The sequence below is a fragment of the Kryptolebias marmoratus genome, linkage group LG1 (genome assembly GCF_001649575.2).
Source record: "Kryptolebias marmoratus isolate JLee-2015 linkage group LG1, ASM164957v2, whole genome shotgun sequence".
NCBI lineage: Eukaryota > Metazoa > Chordata > Actinopteri > Cyprinodontiformes > Rivulidae > Kryptolebias > Kryptolebias marmoratus.
This window is the reverse complement of record NC_051430.1, coordinates 13,722,024-13,739,319: the sequence shown is the minus strand read 5'-3', so window position 1 is coordinate 13,739,319 and position 17,296 is coordinate 13,722,024. Positions and strand designations below refer to the sequence as shown.

General features: G+C 43.3%; 1 protein-coding gene across 3 annotated transcripts; it reads right to left on the bottom strand.

Annotated features, from left to right (window-relative positions):
• Positions 1 to 243: 243 nt before the first annotated feature.
• LOC108236521 (transcriptional activator MN1) lies at positions 244 to 16,145 on the bottom strand. 3 transcript variants are annotated; one of them, XM_017417215.3, is made up of 3 exons: positions 15,236 to 16,145; positions 11,543 to 15,124; positions 244 to 1,702 (listed from the first exon to the last, which is right to left on the bottom strand). In XM_017417215.3, exons 2-3 carry the CDS (start codon positions 15,054 to 15,056, stop codon positions 1,479 to 1,481), a joined length of 3,738 nt encoding a protein of 1,245 aa, XP_017272704.1. In that variant the 5' UTR covers positions 15,057 to 15,124; positions 15,236 to 16,145; the 3' UTR covers positions 244 to 1,478. The 3 variants fall into 3 exon arrangements, 2 of the variants coding, with proteins under 2 accessions (XP_017272704.1, XP_017272703.1); XR_001808605.3 differs by adding an exon at positions 8,780 to 8,944 and having other exon boundaries at positions 1,571 to 1,702; positions 11,543 to 16,145; XM_017417214.3 differs by having other exon boundaries at positions 11,543 to 16,145.
• Positions 16,146 to 17,296: the final 1,151 nt, after the last annotated feature.

The following is a 17,296-nucleotide window of genomic DNA, read 5'->3' as shown; positions in this document are numbered from 1 at the left end:
AAAATTACACAAGTTTCCGCGTGCTTGTCGGGTATTGTGCATCAGTCTACAACTTTCCTGTCATGTCTGATGCAGACATCATTGATCCTGAGGGTGCACACAAAGTTTTGTAGAGCACATTCTTTGAATATAACTTCTTTGTGGTACGTTGTGCAGAGAATACCAAGAAATACCTTAGATCTTAGCTTTGTCATATTTCTGAAGACTTTGGAAAACCAACTAAAGAAAGAAAAATCTGAAAGCCACCTTTAACATCATATTTATTGTTATTTAGTTACTCAATAAAACATATACAGATATATACAATATGCAGGAAAACAGACGACTGCACTTTACATATTAATAAAAAAGGAAAACAATAACAAAAAAATCCATTTGTAAATTGCCGTCACAGTCCTCCATTTATTGTTTGAGAAGTTCAAAGTCAACAGAAGCTTTATTTAAAGGTTACAAGATTGCCTAACACACAGCAAATTTTCTCTTATTATACATGTGCAATACCGATAATCTTTTTTTTTTTTCCTTATTAAACAAACCCTTGATCTCCATTTTTTTTTTTAGTTCTCATTGGCTGAATTGTATACAAGTAGTTCACAAGATGTATAGCAGAAAATAAAATAACATTTTTTAAAAAAGTCAAAAAAGGAAAACTATTTTAGCAGAACAACTGAAAGAGAAATACAACAGGTTTTATCTCTTGGGGCAAAAAATAAAAAAGAAGTTAAAAAATGTCTTTGACAAAATAAGAAAAGGAAAAGTGTGCTCACAAGGAAATTGCTGAGTTACATTCATGCATAATCTCTCCTCTGCTAGTCGTCCTCTGGGTCTGCTTCTTAGTGTTCTGGCAACCTTTAATAAACCTACAGGCCCTATCTCACTGTGGGCTGCAAAATCCCTGTGTGTAGAAGAATTTTGGCCTGGAAAATGGTGAAATTTCTCCAGCACAAAAAGATAACTGAGGTAAGGGCAGACAGGCTGCATTTAACAACAGAGTAAAAGCTATGAGGTCGCGTCACAATACTACACCCTGGTATACAATACAAGCCAATGATAACTCACATCTTTTCTTTGCCTTTATGTTTCCTTTAATGTTTCTTTTTTTTTTTTCTTCAACAAAGAAATTAAAAGAAAAAAAATGGATTTGAGGTTTTCCAGATGTGGGCATCAATGAGTCATGCCCACTCTGTGTTGTCCTGCAGAATGAGAGAGCTTTCTTACTTGTGTCAGAAAAAAATGGCATTTGTGTCTGCTATTACGTGTGTGAGTGTATGTGTAAGTACGTTCATGTTTGAGTGTAATTGTCCCTCTCCCCGAACAGGCAGGGGCCGCAGACAGCTGTCTCATCAATATATTCTCGTAATTGTCCTCACTTTTTATTTTTTATTTTTAGTCTCTGGGGTTGTCCTTCTGCTTTTCTAATTCTCTGTCCTTCTTTCTCCAGGACTGTTTCTGTTTCTTTTTTTTCTTCTCTTTTTTGTTCAAGTCAGAGCCGCGACAAAAGTCCCAAAACGGTTTGAGATATCAGAATGGAGCGAGCGCCAAGAGGAGACGGGTCCTCCTCGGCCTTTACTGTCCCCCAGCTCATCAGTGCAGTGGACGGACAGGCACTGCAGGTGGTTCCCTCCATTACTCCCACCTCCTCCTCCTCCTCCTCCAGCCCCGGTGGTGGCAGCTCCAGCCTTACTCTGGGAGAGCTCCGATTCTGCAAACAGGCAAAGGGGAAAAAAAGAGGGAATTAGGACTTTGTAAAAACAAAAACAAAAAAAAAGAAAGAGAGAGAGAAACAACTTTAACTTTAAGCAGCTGGCATTTCCTGATACAGATGAATCATTTAAAATACACACATTTAATTAAACCAGTGTCATTTTTACATCCCACTCTAAATCTGCACTGTGAAATTAATTCAACACCATTCCACCCCGCACCACCCTGCCATCGATAAGACCCGAATAGGAGCCTGTAAGCAAAGCTTCCTCTCCTCACAGTCCACCTCCTCACTGCCTGATATAAATATGTGAAAACACACACAAGCTAGCATGCAAATCTGGAACACTCCTGCACAACCTCCCATCAGTGAGTCAAGGGGAACAGAGGAAAGTGACCTTTAACCCTGCTTGGCCCAATTTACTGCTATAATGACTATGACACAGTATCGACCCTGTGTCAGCTAGGTGTGCAGTCCTCTATTAAACGGTTGCAGAAAATCCATACTGAGGTTGATTATACATCATACGAAAACATATTTATATAAAAGCAGACTGAGTGCATGCTGACACCTAAAATGTATGTTTTATGTGTGGTGAAAAATGAGTTTGTGACGTGCAATAAAATAAAATGCTAAGGAGAAGATTGACGAAAGTGCTGAACTCTACCTACAAGTGTGTGGTCACAATTCGTCATGCCTATCTGTCAAGAGGCAAACTGTCGCAAACAGAAGGTTTTAAAGAGAACACAAAATGTTCAAAAAAAGTGAGGAGAGACACAGTAGAAAAGATGTAGTGGTGAGGCGTTATAAGGCAACTAGTGATGCATCTTGTGCTTTGGGTTTTGCCTCCAAGCGAGCCTTGAGCACAAGAGAAGATGCATGTGAAGATGTTAGAGATCCTTCGTTTACATCAGTCCGATTAATCTCCCATCTCTTCACCACACAAAACGCACCACTGCCTTGCTCCGTGTGGATGGTTGAAACAAATCAGATCAACCGCGCGGCAAAGATACAAAAGCTTTCTGAGGATCAGGGACAAGTTGGTGTCTGAACCCAGAGACAGGTGGAAAACAGCTCTGACAAGCTGAGTTACATGTGTCAAAGAGGGGGGGCTGTGATAGACGACAGTCTGGGCACAGAGGCTCAAGATCACAACACTCCAGTCAGGGTGTTGCTCTCCTAAGGGAAGTGAAAAGCTAACGTTCATGCCTGTATCATCCACAAGCCTACTCCTCTTTGTCAGTTAATCCTTCTCTGCTGTTTTTATCTTCCTTTGCTCGCTGCTGTCATTTCTCTTATAAAGCTTGTGGCAACAGTCGTACCGTTTGATTAAAATGCAACCAGAAGAAAAAAAGCAAAGCCAGGCTAGACTCAACCAAGACGTCAGGACAACCAGGACAGGCAGACAGGGAGGCAGATTTGCAGGCACTGAGGCAGCGCTGCCCCCCAGGCAGTCTGGGCTGCGACCACTGGAATGGAAAAGTGAGGGGATTTGGTGAAAGGTCAGGCGACCAAGCCTCCCGTTGTTCTCCGTTTCATCTGCCTCTATCACTGCCGGTCTCTGTAAAATTTCCTGCATCTCCCTCTCCAGAACCAGAAGCTTGATGAAAGCGGGGGTTGTCGGTGCAGAGGGGTGAGGCAGAGATGGGGATTTTAGAGCAGCGTTGGTGGTGGCTGTGACAAGATCTCACATTTGCCAGAGGATACAGTCATACACCTCAGCATGGCTGATCTCCACCCCCTGCCAGTTTCCCCACCCCACCCCCTCACACTCCCTCTTCCCAGCGCTGTGCCCTGAAGCACCCGCCGGCAGCTCATGCTAGCTGGGCACAGCAGGGTCCGCACCGGCCTGAATAGGCAGCCAAGCGTTCCCCTGGCTCACTGCTGACACACAGCAAACTGACAACACACACGGCCAAAAACACACATTGCTTCTGCCACACTCACACCAGCACTCAGCTGCTGCTCCACATGAACACACACAAACCTGAACACATGAACACGCATGTAGAAACACACACACAGCCCCAGGTAGATTCAGCTCTAAAACTAATGGAAAATACACTGATGAAAACAAATAAAACCTAAATATAGGAAATTATTACTAGCTTTTCAAACACAAACTCGCTCTGACTTATTTCAAAAATAAACTCTGAATTTATGTTTAGATTATGACTAAAGTTGATTTGTTTTTACCCATCTATAAATTAAAAATAATTAAAACCTAAATTTAAATGAATTATTTCTTGTTAGGTCCCTCGGAATTTGATGATTAGTTACAATGCTTGTTTTCACTTAACAGCATGAGTTCAATCCACTACTGGTAAGATAAGCAAATTTTAAAAATGAATAATTAAAAAATATCACTCTATAATATAAGGTATTCAAGAGAACTTCATGTGGTGTAATTTTAATAGAAAGAAAATGTAGGATTTATCCATGACGGCAGATTTGTTAAAAAGTGGAAACTGCAGTGTGAAATTTTAAAATTACACAAGTCTAAATCTCAAATCACCATGACATTTTACAAGCAGGACTTTTTTTTTTCTTTACCTAATAAAATCTTTCTGGTTATGGTTGTTCATTGACTGATGTAGAATTCATATCCATGGTAATATCTCAATAATAGCCTTTTCATCTGAAGGAAAGAAGTGCTTCGCTTCCACCAGAGAGAGGGTAAACGCCTAATAAAAATGAGACGGTAACAGTGCAGGCAGCTGCTCTGAGCCACAGATATACCTTAATAACCTTAACCACATTCCAGCCACAAAAGATTACTAAAGACATGTGCTAAATAAATACTGAATCTAAAGTGATGGATTTTTATGGCCATATCTCTCACTCAATGTGGAGTTTATGTTTATTTGGTGTCTGCACACACACACACACACACACACACACACACACACTCTCTCTCTCTGAAGCCGTTTCACAGACACAGCCAGAAACGATTTACAGAGATGAGTAGAGCTTGAATGCCATGAAGGCAGGGAGCACGGCACACAGCTCCACTTGTCTGGATGACACCAATGTGTCTGGGAGCTGACGGCCTGACACGAGTTTACATGTCAGACCGCACACACACACACACTCAGCACGCCCGAAGCAACACGGGGAGGTAAACAAAGGCTGCTTGGAGACTGTTTTTCCAACCAGCTCGATATTAATTGTTATTAAATTTTAAAATTCATTTTAAAAGCAACAGCACAGTTAAAAAGAATTTCAACAACCTTTGGGGCTGACACATATATGGGGAGGGATTGTAATGTCAGCGTAGAGAAAAATAAAAGAAGCTAAATTTTAAAAAGAGAGGAGAAGAAAGCGTGTCAAAGGGTTTGACTCCACAAAGCTCCCTTTTGGAGCAAGATCCTGCCATCACAATGATTTCCCAGGCCTCAGCGTCTCACGCGGCAGGCCTGTGCCCTTTCTATCCACCGCCCTATATGTCCATGACGACACTTCACCTTTGACCTCAGGCTCCCGAGGGCATGACCCCGTCCTCTTTGAGCACAAACCAGACCAATCAGATGGATCCGCTCCCTGACAAAAACACCCAAAGGCCTTCGCTCCTATGACAGTGTGTGACAACAGGTCAGATTCTTTTCGCATAACAACTCCCGCTCTGCTCCTGCGTGAGGCTCTGTCAGCACAAAACACCCGCTACAAACCAGGAAGGAAAATTCAGATTAAACAAAAAAAAGAAAAAGAAAAGGATGAAAAAATGTTGAATCAGAAGGCACCCAAAGGACATTTTTCTGATTGAAATGTTATATTTTAAGATCCTCACTGAGGACATACAGGTCAGTGTCAGCTATTGCAATTAAGTTAATTAAGACTGACACAAAAAATATTAATATCATTAAACTTTAAGAATGATCACAAGAGACTTAACAAAGTACAGCTAACAGAGGTTTTGTCCTGCGTATCCATGCCTCGGGGTGGATGTCGGAGGGGGGGACATGTGAGGCTCCCTGCAACCCCACCCCCTCAACTCCACCCTGGTGCCTTAGCATGACCTTTCCCTCAGAGCGGAGAGGATAACTGCAGGGAGTGGGGGGACACATTTCTCAGGCAAGGGCACAGAGGTTATTTTGGTTTGAATTTCCTCTCTGTTCTCTGCCCTGCAACATGAAGGAAGGGGGGAAAAAGGAAAGGAAAAAAGAAAAACCTGCCCAGGCAGGCTCTGCCCCCAGCATTTGTTACCTTCACTCCAGAAACGCACTCATTCTCTTCCCCTAAAACTCATACCCTCACACACACACACACCTCCCCCTTTTGCCACAAGAAGTGCTTCCAGACACAAATCAGAACATGGGAAGTGATTTAGTGCCTCCTACATAACTCACAACCATGTCCAGGACCTGCCCAGCGTGTCATCTAAGTCAGTGACATATTGATCTACTTCACTGTCTCTGTGTTGTTTCTGCTCAGGCCCGCATGCTTCGTCTTCAGAATGTGCAATTTTGGAAACGATCAGCTAAATATAAAATTATGAAATGTTGGTGTTCCCGGAAAATTAAAAAAAAAAAAAAATCAAATTTTGAATAAAAACAAAATTATAATCTAGGTGATTTTTGCATTGTAAATTTAAATGCATCTGAATTTGTTTTAAACGTGAAATGTTAAATTTATGTTGTTTAGGTAAAAGGTATATAGCCACATATGTACTTAAAGCTGTAGCATGCAGCATGAAAATAAAGACAGAAGATATGATAAATTGAATTCTTTTCCCTTCTATAAATGCAGATGGCGGCTGCTACCCATTTACTCGTCTTGTGAGCGAAACTACATGCTCTGTGGAAAAAACAGCTTCCTTCTGTCTCTCTTACCTACTCTCGTGCTCCATCAGTCTCTACTTCTGTCTCCCAGAAGAAACACCTCCAATGTCATAACTAATTTGTCAGTTCCTCAATACAAATTAAACTGCGCCTGACGACTACCTGTATGGCAAATAACATAACCGCTGCTGGCAGCGTGACAACATCCACACCTTGAATAACCGAAAACCCACACAGACACCATTTAAAAGCTGTTCTTCTACTCTGGGATGCTGCTCAGGTGTTCTGTGCCACTTTATGGTCACAGTGGAGGTCACTCTACACAGCAGTGGACGTTTGCCACATGCATCTGCAGTCAAAGGCTTGGATCTCCTCGTTTTTTTTTTGTTGTTTTTTTTCTTTACTTCTCCCGCACAAATTCAGCGCTCCATTTCCAGCTGCATCCAAGCAGAATATTTACCACATGCTGAGACAAGTTTCATTTTATTCCAGCACCCTTCCCCAGGGAAAAACAAAACACCGGATGAGCTTCTATTTTGAAGAGTTGAAGATCCAGCAAAGCAAAAGGCTTGACACCTTTGTTCATCTTTTTTTTTTTCTTTTTTTTTTTTTTCACCCTCTCTCTTGATCAGTCACAAGCGCGCTTCTTTAACAGGCTTCCTTTGACTGTCACTTAATGCTCAAAGTCGTGCCAAAAAAGCCCAGGAACATGTAAACAAACGCACAAACACCATCCTAAATTCCAGACACGTTAAATGCGAGTCAGACGGTGGTTTTTACTCTTGCAGTCCCGCACCATTTAAAAGTCAAATAAATACTCTTAAATATTTTCAACACATTAGAATGAAATGCGTGCGTTCCACCCAGCGAGACACCTGACATCGAAGCCAGAAGCTGTGAGCCTGACACAGAGTTGAAATAAATCAAACTTTACGTCTTCAGCTGACAAATCTAAACTATCAAGCTGCAGTGCCAACAATCCAGCCCTTTGTCACAGATCATGCATGCAACACACACACACACACACACACACACACACACTTTTAAAAGGGCAGAAATGGCCTGTCGTCATATTTAAAATATATTTTATGTTGTTCTTAAATATGTTTTTGTTAAAGAGGATCAATCAATCAACCATGCTTGATTTGTTGCAGGAATGATTTTGTGTTTCAGTTTTTGTTTTTTGTTTTTTTGAGCTCTGCCGAACATAAAAAGTCCACTTTTTGCTGTTGCTGGTGGATAATTTACGACTTTAGGAAAACAATAAAACACGTGCTAATTGCTATGATTATCATAATGATAACTGCAGTACAGGCATGTGGGTATAAAGGCTTGTTGTGATGTGTGCTGCTGCAGAAGTCAATATGAAACACCTTGTAATGACAGGTAAAGAACATAAACCGCCCCAAGCTGTTTTTACTACATTCAAACATGTGTCAATCACTTTCTTCTTCTTTTTTTTTCTTTTTTTATTATTATTATTATTTTTTTTTTTTTTAGATAGAAAGGGAAACAGAAATTACTGGTGTGATTTGCGGGGTTGTTGTCGCACTGAAATGTCAAAGCCGGGGTAGTCTCACAGGACTGCTCTCCACGGTGGAATATCAATACGGCTGCACGTGCGCTTTCGAGCAAAGTGTGATAAGATGTGAGCTCTTTCTTTTCAAAGCCGTCAAAGTCAGAGCGACGGAGATCTGGTTATTATTAGAGCTGTTTTCAGGCCTGATCAGTTGGGTGCCAGAAGTGAAACTATTCCACGAGGTCAGCTGTGAAGTGTTTCAACGGCACTGATGAGAAAAAAAGAAAGTCACACAAGTACGTGACAGCAAAAGTGAAAAGAAGTAAAAATAAAACTAACTGAATCATTTCCTGCCTGCCGGTGGCCTGTTATCAAGGCTGTGCATGAGGTTCTAAATGAACGGGCAGCTTCTTGGTAAGATATAAACTAGAAAAGGAAGAATGTAAGAATTTCTTTTTTTCTTTTTAAAGGGAAAAAATATTATCAACTGACGCTGAGCGAGGGAGCTAAAACACACTGAGACGCACATCATGACAAAGACAGGAGGCCAAATACGTGATCCAAGGGGATCATCACTGCCACACGTGTCAGCCTGAACAGGCACAGAGGGACCATAGAAAAAGTGAGCTGGGATGCTCTAGGAAGCACTTCCTGTAAGCGCAGCTGAACTTTTATCAGCTAGTTGTCGACACATTTAAACATTCAGAGGAAGTTATTGAATACTTGCACCCCGTTTCATTGGTATCACAGCGAGCAGCATCTGAAAGACGAGCAAACCTGTCAGCAAACTGATCTGACGTTCCACATCTTTTCAGGGAAACTGCAATGGAACATCAAGCCTATAGGAACCAGCGTGACCCTTGACCCCTCCAGCTTGTTTTCACTCTCACTGCCATCAACTTCTCTGTGCACGCTGCGTTCTTCACCAGCAGAAGTTCTCAACTAACAAAAACACACAAAAAACAACTAATACTGAACAGAAAAAAAGCCTGAAGAGTTACTTGATACAAATCACCTCACAATTAAAAAAAAACATTATTTCAAGTTAAAGTCAAATGCAAAGATTTATATCAAAACAGGCCAAAGATGTAATACATAAAATTACATGTTTTAAATAGTTTTTAGCTAATTTTTTGTGTAAATGTGATTTTTTAATATAGAGTATTTGTGTGTGGATGCTCTATTGTTTTATCATCAGTGAGTAAAGACAACCAGAAAAAAAATCTAACACTTTGGAATTTAACTGCACCCCTAAAAAAAACAAGAATAAAAATATTGATTTTAGATTTAATTTGAACAAAAAAAAAATACATTAATAACTTGAAACATCAAACATATTATGCTGACTTGGCGAATGTTCCAGCGGATGATGAGGACGCTGATGATAAAAATGCTGCTTAAACTTACTAAAAGTGGCAAAAAACTGTCTTCTGTCTGCACAATTATAGAAATTAATATTATCTTTATTGGAACGATCTCTCCTTTAACAAGCAATATTTTATTAAGGCTAATGGACCTAAAGAGCGGGCCTGATTTATTTGAAATTAGTGTCACTGGCATTTTCTCGCCTGTGGCAGATTTTTGTTTACAAGATTGACGACTTGAAGCTAGACTGAGTGGTCAAAGAGAACATTTTTTTTCTCTTTTTTTTTGTGGTGAGAAAAAGCCTTTGGGATGTTATCTTTGGGAGCTTACACTGTGGGCTATGACTTATCTTAAATTATTATGTTATTTTGCTCCCCCTCTGTGTAGCCTAAGCATCAGATTCAATCTCCAAAAAAGCCCCCCCCCCCCTTCAAAACACAGCTCAGTCTTTTTTTTTTCTTTCTTCATCTTTGCTGTCTGAGGCACTCAAATGAGAAACTGTCAGGAGCTGTGATTTGTGCTAACTAGCTATCGATCGCTCCAGAGCTGCATGCCTTGAGTCCATGCAGGGAGGGCTGAGAGAGGAAGAGGAGGAGGAAGGAGAGAAGAAGAAGAGGAGAAATCAGGACTGACTACAGTGCTTTTAAATCCTAGTGAAGTGTTCTCTCTTTTTTTATTATTTAAAATGTAAAGGTGCAATCAGCCCCTGAGGAAGTAAAATACAACAAAGTGGAAGTGGCTGACTTCTGATTATGGCTGCTTTTATTCCAATAAAAAACACATTAAATATTACCAAAAACATTGATTTTTGAAACACCCAGGTTTTGATCTCTCTGGTAAAATATATATATTTGCAGTGATCCTTTATAATTGAACAGCAGTAAAGGGCAGCAGCACTTTGTAAACGGTGTGTTAAAGGGCTCTGGATGCGCTGTTAGAACCCGACACCCTCTCTCTAACGACGTGCCCGGACGCGATGCGCGCTCCCGACACCGATCAGAACAAAGAGGCGCAGGAGGAGCTAGACCCGCGATGTACGGATCCACGCGCGCGTTACCGCACAAAAAAATGGCTAAAATTGTAAAGTTAGAATGCAGGAAAATGTATATAAAACTCTATCCGCAAAAAGTTAAAAATAACATTATTATTATTATATTAATATTTTTATTATTTCCATGATGATGTGGCAAATTAATTGAAATTGTCCAATTCTTTGCCTCTACAAATTACAATAATTATTTGTCCTAAAGAAAAACTGCTCTTGTTTTTTTTTCCACTTTTTTAGTTTTTAGGACCGATGAAAAAAAAAAACAACCGAAGATTAGTTTAAAAATATCTGACTACAAGTGAGTTGCCTTCACGTCCCACAATAATTAACAAGAATGAACGCAAACCCGCTGAACCACTGGGTGTTTGGTTTGATGGATTATTTGGTCCGTTTACCGAACCTAAAAGTGCATGGCAGTAATTTCGCCACAATCAGTAATCCTTGATATCCTGTCCGGGAGATTTAAAAATCAATCCACTTTGCTCGGCTCGGTATTATCCCATGATAATGACAAAAACAAACACGTAATAAGAAGGCGAGGGGGAACCCCGCTGCGCAAACGCATCTCCTCACAAAGCTATTAATCTTCTCAATGTAGTTGTTCACCCTGAAAACTGAGATAAAGAGCCACAGGAAATGTTTACTTTTCTTCAGCTGTTTTTTTTTCTTCCCTTTTTTTTGCCCTTGTACTAAAATAATGTAAAAAAAAAAAAAAAAAAAAAAACATTAAAACCAAATGTTAAAGTTGCACTTTTTAATTCCTTCTGCTTTCCTTCCAATGTCAAAATAAAAAATCTACATATTTTTTTCTTTATAAAATCCTCACTTATGTAACTATTATTTGTAATTGTTTGAGCTATAAACTTGGAGATTACAGTGAAACAAAAGGATGATCCCCACACACACAATATGGACAAATCGTTCTATTTTACCACCTCCACCTGTGCATTTTATGTTTTAGGAGAACACACTTACGCTGCAATTCATATCAAATCAGTAGTAATTTTGTGAATCTAAGTGTACTAGCTTTAGGAGCAAAATTGATCAGTTATTGGAGTCTTAGTTGCATGTGAGAAATAGAAGAAATAAAAAATAGAATTTAAAGAGAAGAGGGAGATGTCATTTACCTTCTTTATTGTTGTTTTGGCTTTTATTTTTTTCCCAGGGTCCCATGGCCTTGTCATCCTCTGACCCATCCATCATGGCCTTGTCACCGGGCACGTACCAGGTGGCGTGCTGCTCTGCCATGAGGGCGTCAAGGTCAATAGTGCCCATTGAGCCCTTCCCAGCATCCGGGCTGCAGCTTGCCAGCTCATTGTCTCCATTCTGTGAGGGACAGTTGCCGCTCTTTTTGCCATTCTTCATGGCCAGGGGCTGGTCTTCCGAGATACTGAACTGCTGCCGCTGTAGCTGGATCTGGGCCTGAAGAATCTCCAGAGGATGGATTTCTTCCTGGCCTGAGGTGCTGGATGGGGTGCGTACCTGCTCCACCCCAGGAGTGTCCGGGTGGCTTACCCCACTGGCCCCGGTGCCCACACCAGCATTCAGTCCATAGATGTCTGGTGTCGAGGTAGTATGATTGTTAATACCCATGCCAAGGGGCTTTTGTCCATTTATTAAACCATGATCACTCCTCTGCATTTTAGGTGAACCTGTGATCATAGGGCTGCGACTGGGCTTGGTGGCAGAGGTTCCTCCTGCATCTGAGCTGGATGACACCTCGTCCTCGTTGCCGTAGTGGGTGCTGACATCGTCAGGAAAGTCCACTCTTGGTGAGCTGCTGTCAGACTTTGCAGCAACACTTTGAATACCACTGTCTAAAGAAGACATAAGGTCAGCCTGGTCCCCCAACATTAGGTCACCTCCTTTTCCCCATGAGGGTGACTGGAGGTGTTTCTCATGGGGCGTGCCCCCACCCCTCTCCCCAACGCCAGCCGAGGGGGTCTGCTGGCCTGGACTTACAACAGGGTTCCCATTATCAGAGGAAAAAAAAATTCCAGGGCTCACATGTCCACTGTCTCTTTTTCTCCTCCCTCTCCCTCTCCCGCTCCCTGTTGCTGCCTTCCCCTCACTGCACGGGGTAGCGTCCATGTTGTAGTTTGGGGAGAGGGCACTGGCTTCCCCCTGCACCGTCTGGCTTTGACTTACAGGCTTAGAGTTGCTATTCCCGGTGCCAGGCATCTGGCTGTTCTGGGAAGTGCTGCTCTGAAAATATTCAGGACCAGTACTGCCAGTCCCATTAGATGTGCTGCTATTAATGTCCTGCTCTGTCTGACTTAGTTTTCGCTTGCCCTCATTTTGGTTCTTCTTGTTGAATGTTACATTAAGATTTGGGGCCCCTAGGCTTGCGATCATGTTCTGGCAGGCAGTGGACAGGGCTGCTAGACAGCTCTGGCCGAAAACACTGTCTTTAGAGCTGGTTTTGCTGAAGTTCCCAAGGGAGAGAGCTCCGAGCTTACTAACAGACGACCGCTGTCCTGAGGGAAACTCAGACTGAGGAGGGTAGCTCCCTGGTGAGGTGCTCACCCCCTGGGGAGCATTGTGTGCCGGCCCCTGGCGGTTAGCCCCCCCATATGGGAATGGTGGCTGTGGTCCCATCGGAGGTGCAGGAAAGTCAGCTGGCCGCCTTTCTGCTGGTGCATTTGGATGTCCTGCTCCTGCTCCTGGAGACTGCATTTGTGAGAGGTTGCCCATGTTGCCACTAAACTGTGAGTGCATGCCAGGAGAATGAAGGGTCTGCACATGTCCATCTCCTGCTATTCTCATGGGCTCCTGTATACCAATGCCTTGCCTAAACATCATCCCAGCCCCATTCTGTTGTAGCCCTATATCGTTGGGCCCAGGCTCATTACCTGGTCCACCCAAACGCCGTGACATCATTTCTCCTGGTGGGTGGGACCCCTGAAACCAGGAGTTCTCCTGAGTTACATGAGGATTTTGTCCATCAATGTTGGGCATCCTGCCACCGTTTTCCCTGTCAAAGTTTGGCTGAGGCATGCTCCCAACTGGACCTCCGTGAGTCATTGGGCCAGGAGGTACGTCACCATGGTGACCCAACTGCTGGAGACTGGGCTGTCTCATCCTCTGCTGCTGGTTGCGAGAGGCCATCTGTTTAATCATCATGGCTGCATTCTGGCGCTGCTGCAGAGACTGTGGCTCAGGCCCTGGATGCTGAAGGGGACCTGGTGCAAAACCTTCATTCACAGGTGGGGTGAACTCTCCAGGGAGACCAGGGTAAGCAGAGGGAGAGAGGTGGTTATCCATACTGCCACACCAGCCGTCACCACTGTGTGAATTAGGAAAATCAAACCTGGGCCTTTTTGCCATGTTCATGTAAGGAGAGTCAAAGTGTTGCAGTCTCTGATTTGGGGGCTGTTGGGAGGGAGGAGGAGCTGGCTGTTGCATATTAAACATGGGGTCCCCATAGGGGTGCAAACCCCTATTTTCCAGTCTGTGAATTGGATATTCAAACTGGTTGTGTTGGCCAGGCATCATGACCCCTCCATCTAGAATGTTGGGGTTAGTGTTGCTGGGCTCAGCCTGAGGGGGTCGGGGTAGGCCAGGGGGGCACGAGTTCTGTCTGGCTATCAAACCAGCCTGTTGCTGCTGAGGCATGAGGGGATGTCTTGTATTGACCCCCGGCTCCATTCCCACGGGCACCTTCCGGCCATTTCCAAACCGTTCAAAAAACACTCCATGCTGTGGCTGCTGGGGCTGTGGTGGTGGCTGGTGTCCCTTCGAAATGGCCTGCATACCTGATGTTCGTGGCATGCCAGGGTTCCCTGGGAAATTTCCACTGGGAACAGGCCTCCCTGGCCCAAAGTGTGGTATCTGGGATTCTGATTCTGATGGGGAAAATACAGGTACATCAAAATGTCCAGATGGAGGCTCACTTGGGAAGTTATACTCTAATCCTTCCACAGCTCCCTGGTTGGGCATCCGCCGAGGCTCCAAGCCATGAGACTCAGATGAAGTGGATGAGGAAGATGGAAGACCATGGAAGGATGCTGCTCTGTTAGGTGACTGGTCCAAGGGCAGACATGGAGCAGGGACAGCATGGTTGCCACTGGGAGGCCCATGATGTTGAAAGTCCGTTAAGTTACCTGGCCGCTGCTGCTGTTGCTGTGGAAAGCCATCTCCTGCTTGTCCCTCAGCAAGAGGATCAAATCCTTCCCCAAAGCCCTGCTGAGGTCCCATGCCATTGTTGTTGTAGCCCATGAGCCTGCCACCATGCAGGCATGATGACCCTGGCTCCGGGCCTCCAAAGTTCCCACTGAAATGAGGGTGATGTTGGTGGGGGTGAGGTTGATGGCCATGTTGATGAGGTTGCTGGTTGTTAAAAAATCCATGCATCGGTCCTTGCTGCTGCTGCTGAAGTCCACCACCTCCATGCATTTCTGGGTGTCCCCGTGGGTGAAAGTTCCCATAAGGCTCCCCGTTCATGTTCATATTGAGCCCCAGCATTTGTGACTCGTTCATGGGGCCCATGCCGGGGTCCACGGCTCCAGGCGGGCCTCCAGCATGAAAGCCTGGGCTTTTATAATGGGAGCCCATGTTCAGTCTCTGTTGGTTTATGTTTCTCTCTGACTGGCCAGGGTTTCTGCTATTAATTTGAGAACCAAACTGCTCCAGCCCAAACATACTCCCCTGCAATCAATCCCACATGACGGCCAGTTTGCCAGACATCGGCACACTGTGTATTTTCCCGTCTGTCCCCAAAAGCAAAAAAAGAAAAAAAAAATGATACACAACAAACTATTTAAATGTTTATCACACTAAGTGATGATTTTGCTTAGTACATTTTATACAGTAAAACTTACCAAATAAGTATTCATTTCTTGAAATCATTAGGGAGTTTGTTTTTAAGTTCTCCAAGGACGCGCAGCGGAGAGAGGACAGACTGTGTCCAAATACGCACGCAGACTGTGTGTCTGTTTCCGCATGAATGCGTTAAACAGCTATTCGAGTTTTTGTTTGTTTGTTTGTATGTTTGTTTAATAGACAAAAAATAAACACGCCTAGGGAAAAACACTGGATTCAAAAACGATTTAGGACATTCTAAAGTTCATTTTCTTTCTGCGCGCAAAGCAAAGAAACTGCTCGCTAAACTGAAAGAAGTGCGCAAAAAAGATTTTAAAAGATCGGCCAAAATGTTTTAACAGTTTTTCTCATCTAATTTATTATTCCAGCTTGACATTAAATGTCCCAGAAAGACTTTTATGTACGGTCCCATATTGGAAATAAAAAAAAGTCAATTTGGAGCCGTGTAAGGATCAAACTGCCTCTGTGGGTTGAATAAATAGCTACTGCCCACCGGTGTCCTTTAAAATCTTGGAAAGGGGGGCTGGGCAGACTTCAAACCAAAAGTCCAGCGCGCTGGATAAGTCCAAAAAAACACGAGAGCTCTCAAATCCAGGCTCCGGAGAACCGAGACTTCAGTTTCTGAGGAGCAGCGCGGCGGTGCGCACGGACTACCCGCACTCCACAAGCACCGAGCTGCTTGACAGCATCCTTCCTTCCTCCCGCTGCAGCTCCGTGCTTTCTCTCTCTGTGTTTCTTTCTTTCTTTCTTTTTTCTCCAACTCCTTTCTGTGCGCTCCGCTCCTAACGTGTGCGTCCTCCCCTGCTCACCGCCTCCTGTCTGCTGTTGGTCTGAGCGCGCTCGGGCTGCGACGCACAGATACACTCTCGCACTCCGCTCAGCCGCTTGGCGCTGTGTGAGATCAACGCGTCCGGAGGAGCCAGCAACAAGTTTTGCATTTCTGCAGCCACTTCCATCAAAGAGGCCTCAGCCAATCACAGAGGCCCGTGGAAGCTTCAGGGGCGGGACGTGCGCCGTTAAGGTGGTCCACGAAGTCAATGAGATGAGAAACTCCTGCGTGGAAACACGAATTTCTTTTACCTCTAAAAGCTTTCTCTTGAGAAGTCATGTTCGAGGCACATTTGAACAGGACGTAGCCTAATTTTTGTGATTAAAAAACAATACATTTTATCTTGTAATAAAGGGGATTGTTTTCCCTTTATTGCAGGACCCAACATGGGAAGGTCGATAGAAATCAGAATAACTTTAAAAATGATTGCCAATGACATATTTAGCCCTAACTTTTCTAAAGAGATAAAAACAGGGCTCATAAATGGTCATACATATCATAAATGGTCATATATATATAGGTAGAAGAGGCTCTTTGTTAAATGGCTTATGAGCAGTCTACAGAACCAGCTACTTTTATTTTGTGGGTCGAAAGCTGGAAAGTTTGGGCACCACTGAGCTCCAGTTTAAACTGTTTTTAATACATTAAGTCTTAAGTCACTCCTACCCATTTCATCTTCACTGAACATGTGTTCAAGCACAATAAGAAGAGGTTATTAACTAAAAAGACACCCCGAAAAGCAGATCTATGCCAATCAGATGTTCAACCTGCAGTTTATTTGTTCGGGAATTTTTTTTGGGGGGGAAACAACAACTGTTTGACATAAAGTGAAGCCACAAGTTTGGATTTTTAAATCTGAGAAACAGGATAAAAAGCCACAGTCTGACGTCTAAATCAGAACCCCTAAGAGTAACTTCAGCAGAACTGATTTCTAAAAGATAGACTGTGAAATGTCGCTCAGTCAGAAAATATGAGCTGATGAAGGCAAAAAGCCCACACTTTTATGCGCCAATCACAATCTCTACAGACTGCTCTGTGTGTGAAACTAAGTCCCAACGGAGGGAAGAAAGAAGAAGGGGGGGAAAATCCTCCTTAAAAGACCATCAGAAGTAAATCATGGGGGTGATATTGGGGCCTTGAGTTTCGATAATCAATAGTATTCTGTTACTATTATAGTCTTTAGAATGTAGCCCTTTCGCGCGACCAGATCAGGAGAAGTTATTCCAAGGGG